Source organism: Siniperca chuatsi, linkage group LG1, assembly GCF_020085105.1.
Source record: "Siniperca chuatsi isolate FFG_IHB_CAS linkage group LG1, ASM2008510v1, whole genome shotgun sequence".
Classification (NCBI taxonomy): domain Eukaryota; kingdom Metazoa; phylum Chordata; class Actinopteri; order Centrarchiformes; family Sinipercidae; genus Siniperca; species Siniperca chuatsi.
In genome coordinates, this window is record NC_058042.1 from 36,648,036 (window position 1) to 36,652,804 (window position 4,769).

Consider the following 4,769-nt stretch of genomic DNA (forward strand, 5'->3'; position numbering starts at 1 on the left):
TGATTCACACTGTAGAACCTCTCACTGCAGAAAAATCTATCTAAATTTAAGTTCTTCTAAGTTCCTCTCAACATTGAGTGCATTATAATGTTATAATGTCATCATTACACTTGACATCATTCTAGAAAGCAGACAGCCACTTGTTATGACTAAATAAATGATTGTATGTTAACTTTTCAGCAAGCATACAAGGATGTGATGACAGAATGAAAAGAGAGTGCTGTGTTTCAGTCAAAGTAACTTTATTGTAAGATCATTGACTGTTGTGCTGATAAGTTCTGTTGTTCAGTGATCACCAGGAGACAATCTTCCCTCTGATCTGTCTGTCAGCACATCTGAACAGGCTTCCTCTGCAACAGTGAACAGCACAGAGGTGGATTAGGTAAAAACTGAGTGTAATAGCATAGTGTTGAACACAAACTATAGGTAGGCAGTGTGAGTATGCATGTGTGTGTATATATATATTCATGATGTGCTCATGTGGACACTCACAGCACTTGTAGAGTGTGTTGAGCCTGGCGATGTCATTGCGGCTCATCTCCTTAGCATTGCCAAAGGACACGTTGGAGTCAGGGATGGGGACCATGGTGGGCTGGTTGTTCTTGGAGAAAGCGTACCTGCAACAGGACACAGAGCAGTTAGACTGAACCACAGCACATCCTGCAAACACAACACACACGTATGATTACACACAGTAGGGCTGCAGTGAAGCCATTTGTTCTCACCTGTGGTACTGCATGACAGAGTTGTAATCGTAGGGCGTGCCCTGGTTGAGGGTGGCAATCTTCCTGAAGTTGTGCTCCATTCCTAAAAAACAACATGAATGAAGTTAACATTTGTTTGGTTTTAATTCACTTTGACTCTGGACAGAAAGGAGTCAAGCTGCTGGAGAAAGATCCCAATAAGCTGCAGAGCTTCATGGTTTGTTACTGATGCTTTTATATTCACACAATGAACTTACCAAAGCAGTGCAGATAACGTAGAAAGATTTTTTTGAAATTAAAAAAAGCTATTGCTAAATGTAATGTGGGGTTTTGCACAAATGTCCGATATCATTTGTATGGCTATAGGGTTGAATTATCAGTGTGTTTGTTGACAGAGTTTAGCCATGAAATAAATAATTAGGACTGCATAGCGTTTAAGGGAAAACAAATCTATTTGAATGTACTGCAGTATACTTGGTTCCCTCTCTAATATGCCATTCTGAATAAGAAACAGCTCCATTACCGGACTGAACATTTTGCAGCAGGACTTTGATGTGGTTGTCCCTGTCAGAGCGGGTCTGTTCATGGTTGAATCCCAGAGCGTGGAGCAGCTCATGCTGGACGGTGCCATGGTAAAGGCATCCACTACGGGCCAGAGACACCACCTGCTTACCACCACGACGGCCAACGAAGGAGTAGCAGCTGGACAGGATCAGAGATGAGTTGAAGAACACTGAAGTCTGAGAAAAGCTTTCAACTCATTCTGTCAGCTCATGAATATCAGTTTCTTACCCATTCTGGGACTCAATGCTCAGCCAGTCGTGGTCGCTGCTTTCGCTGGGCCTGAAGCGGATGCATGAGAAGGAAGAGAAGGACTCCAGTCCACGGATGATGATGTCCTTCTCACGGGAGGCTGGCAGGAAGACACCACACGGCATTTAGCCTTTGCCATCCCACAGCACAAGAAAAACAGAGTACCATATTGGCCCCAATATATGACAGGTTTTCTTTTCTGGAAATTACGTTTTATCGCATTATATTCCAGACAATTATGTATTCGCAACAGCAGATATTCTTTTTAAATGGAGAGTACCAACTGCTTCTACAGAGAGTGTTGCATTATGGGTTATTTGTAGGCTTAATGTTACTTGGCTAGCAAGTTTCTTGAAGTCTCTTTATAGAGTTTTAGGATTAGTCAGCCCTAAAAGTGTTCAGTGAGTTCAGTTGAACTTTTTCTGGCGGCTCGTGAGTGAAAAAGCATCTTTCGGCGTGTCTTCACTGCAGAAAAGGCCGGGAACCAGATCAGCTGTTAAGTTGAGACTATGTAACTTTTGCTGAACAATGATCAGTGTGGCCACAAGTAACACTTACAGGATAACGGTAAAACATAGTGCAACAGCAGCACGCATAGAAAAGAGTCATAAAGTCAACAAAATATCAGTTTACGCAGCTATACCTATCTAAGGTTTGTTAACTTAGCGAACACTCGCTAACTTAGCGAGTGTTCGCCATCATAAGCTAGTGGTCATACCAGATTAAGTAAAGCTGTAGCAGCAAAAGCCCTGAGGGTGTTGAACTGAGCCAGGGTGTATTTTATTCCTTATTCATTTGTATAAGAACATTTCTTCTTTCAAAAGTTACAAAGTCTCTCTTTAAGCTGCCAAGAATTACTGCTGTCACAGAAGGTGATGATGAGGAGCTAAACAGGAGAGAGTGTGAGTATGTGACTGGCAGACAAACTGTGGAATTTATGTTGTGCTTTAATAGAAGTACTTCATGTTTCACTTTACAAAAGCTTCAAGGATGAAAGCTTCTTCTCCCTGGACTAATAGTATCTCGACACAACTCCCAACAGGACTAGTCTGAAAGGGTTTTATAGCTTCAAAAACTCTTTTTCCAAATACAGCTGTTGGAAAAGGGCAACGGTCTTATAGTCAGGGCCGTCTTATATTGTGGCCAGTAAGGTATGTGTGTAGGCTTGTTGAACTTGATCTTGAACTTGACTTGAGATTGGATGAGTGACTCAGCGGTTTCTAATTCATTGGTTTTGTGAATCCTTACTGTGTTGGATTTTACCTTTTGCTGACCGTTGTTTTAGTTGTACATCTGTTTTTTATTTCTAGTCATTCATGTCATGACTCCAGAAGACCTGACTGCTGCTAATAATGAGTTTACTGTTAACAGTAAGCAGCATGCATGGCCCCGTCTGTTTGATTCTGATATATGAACAGTCAGATCTCTTTTTCAAAGTCTGCATCAAACGTGAAACCCTACTGTAGGACAGAGCAGGCCTCTGTCTGACACTTACAGAAGTGACTGGCGATGTGATAAGGAACGTAGACCTTCCCATCAGTCCACTTGCCCCACATGCAGCCTTGGCTGGTGCAGGGGTCGGCATTTTTCTCTGCCTCGCTGTCAATGGCGATGTCTCCTCCAGTCAGGATGGGATCATCGGCGGAACGGACTGAAACACATCATACAGCTACTTACAAACATGCTACTAGTAGAAGAAGAAAATTTGTTGGAACATCAGCAGCTCGCACTCACTCAGATTACTGTTGGCTCTCTCCAGAAGTTCAGAGACAGAAAGCTCCCCTGAGTCCACCTCTGCAATGTCCTCTGCTCAGTGACATCAACAACAACACAATTTAACTTAAAATACACCAGTCACAACACTGTGCATGGCAATGCAACAGGTCTGATCACTAGAATAGATTACATACCTGCCTGCAGGTTCAGCGTGGGATTAGGGGAGAAAAAACAAACATATTAGAAATAGACAGAACAACATGACATCAACAGACTATCCAAATAGTACTAAAAACAGTGCCAAAATTGTGGGAAAATGTACTTAAAAATTCCACAGCTGTAAATAAATGCTCAAATTAATCTCCTAACAGAATCTTTGAGAATGTGGAGAAGATGACAAGCTTCATATGAGAGAAGTCATGTTTGTGACTGTGACAGTCGAGGTTAAACACTCATTTTATAACATCTAGAAGTGTTGTGCATGATATAGCATGACAAATGACCAGATATCGCACTATGCTGTCACTGTCGACTGTTCCTCTTGATCCTACCTCGTTGTCGGCCCAACAACAAGCAGACAGCAGCAGCAGAGCCAGCGCTGAGAACCTGAAAACAGACATGCGAGCCATCCTAGCAGACCTGCAGGACACAGACAGGAAACAGCTACAGCTTCCACTCAGAGGAAAGATACAGTGTTTGAAGCAAAAAACAGACAACGAAATCTTCACACAGTGAAGGAAAGTGCACGCTTCTCCACTGAATTCTGCTGAACACATTTGCAGCTGAACTCACCTTGGATCCTCTGTGAGGATTTGTGCAGCTGAGGTTTCACTCCAGGTTTTTATATATGTTCAACAGCGTCGGTGAGCCCAAATATGGATTATCTGGGTACTAAGAAACCCAGAGAATCAGCTAAACTCACAGGCTTATCAGTGCCATATGGTTCAGACACATGCATTTGAAAGATATCCATACCTACACTATAGGGGTGGGAAGTGGACAAATTGAGTTGTCAGCATCCAGTGATATGTCTATTTGAGAGTTCACCATGCCCTGGCAGAGTCTGGAAACACTGTAGGAATGTAAGCTGCACTGTTTCCCAGAGCATCAAAAAGTGGTGGTGGAGCAGGGCCTTGCATGACAAGGCTGTTGAGTTAAACAATGGCCCATCTGATGTGGGTTAGGTTGAAAGTTAAACTAAGTAAGTGTAGTTAAGGCAAGAAAAACAAATTTTATACAGATGATATCTAAATGGATTATACTTCAAAACTATTTCAGTTTTTTACAATTGTTTTGTACAAACAGTATAAGATAAGATAAAATCTATAATTAGATTTATTATTTTGAAAGGACACAAGGAAATTGTAATGGCCATTTCTGCCCTCTCACACACTTATTAAATCCAGTTCTCTTCTATTACTTGGCCTGTTCTGATCTGATGCTGTAGAACCTCTGACTATTTATATCAACCGATAAAACATGCATAACTGTTCATTTAGTTCTCACACTGTAGCCTCGCTCACACCGGTAAACCTG

At 41.9% G+C, this 4,769-nt stretch overlaps 1 protein-coding gene across 1 annotated transcript; it reads right to left on the bottom strand.

Annotated features, from left to right (window-relative positions):
- Positions 1 to 223: 223 nt before the first annotated feature.
- On the bottom strand, positions 224 to 4,059 carry LOC122876402 (hatching enzyme 1.2-like). The gene is made up of 9 exons (XM_044196710.1): positions 4,026 to 4,059; positions 3,785 to 3,872; positions 3,252 to 3,327; positions 3,013 to 3,168; positions 1,497 to 1,617; positions 1,228 to 1,406; positions 726 to 807; positions 493 to 617; positions 224 to 350 (listed from the first exon to the last, which is right to left on the bottom strand). Coding segments are annotated over exons 2-9 (819 nt in total). The 5' UTR covers positions 3,863 to 3,872; positions 4,026 to 4,059; the 3' UTR covers positions 224 to 348.
- Positions 4,060 to 4,769: the final 710 nt, after the last annotated feature.

What these genes read in the sequence shown, in the direction of transcription:
- LOC122876402 (XM_044196710.1), bottom strand. Translation starts at nt 3,862, where the DNA reads ATGGCTCGCATGTCTGTTTTCAGGTTCTCAGCGCTGGCTCTGCTGCTG. An exon ending in GTTGTTGGGCCGACAACGAG is followed by an intron (nt 3,328 to 3,784) that starts GTAGGATCAAGA and finishes TGATGTCACTGA; the next exon opens with GCAGAGGACATTGCAGAGGT. An exon ending in GAGAGCCAACAGTAATCTGA is followed by an intron (nt 3,169 to 3,251) that starts GTGAGTGCGAGC and finishes GATGTGTTTCAG; the next exon opens with TCCGTTCCGCCGATGATCCC.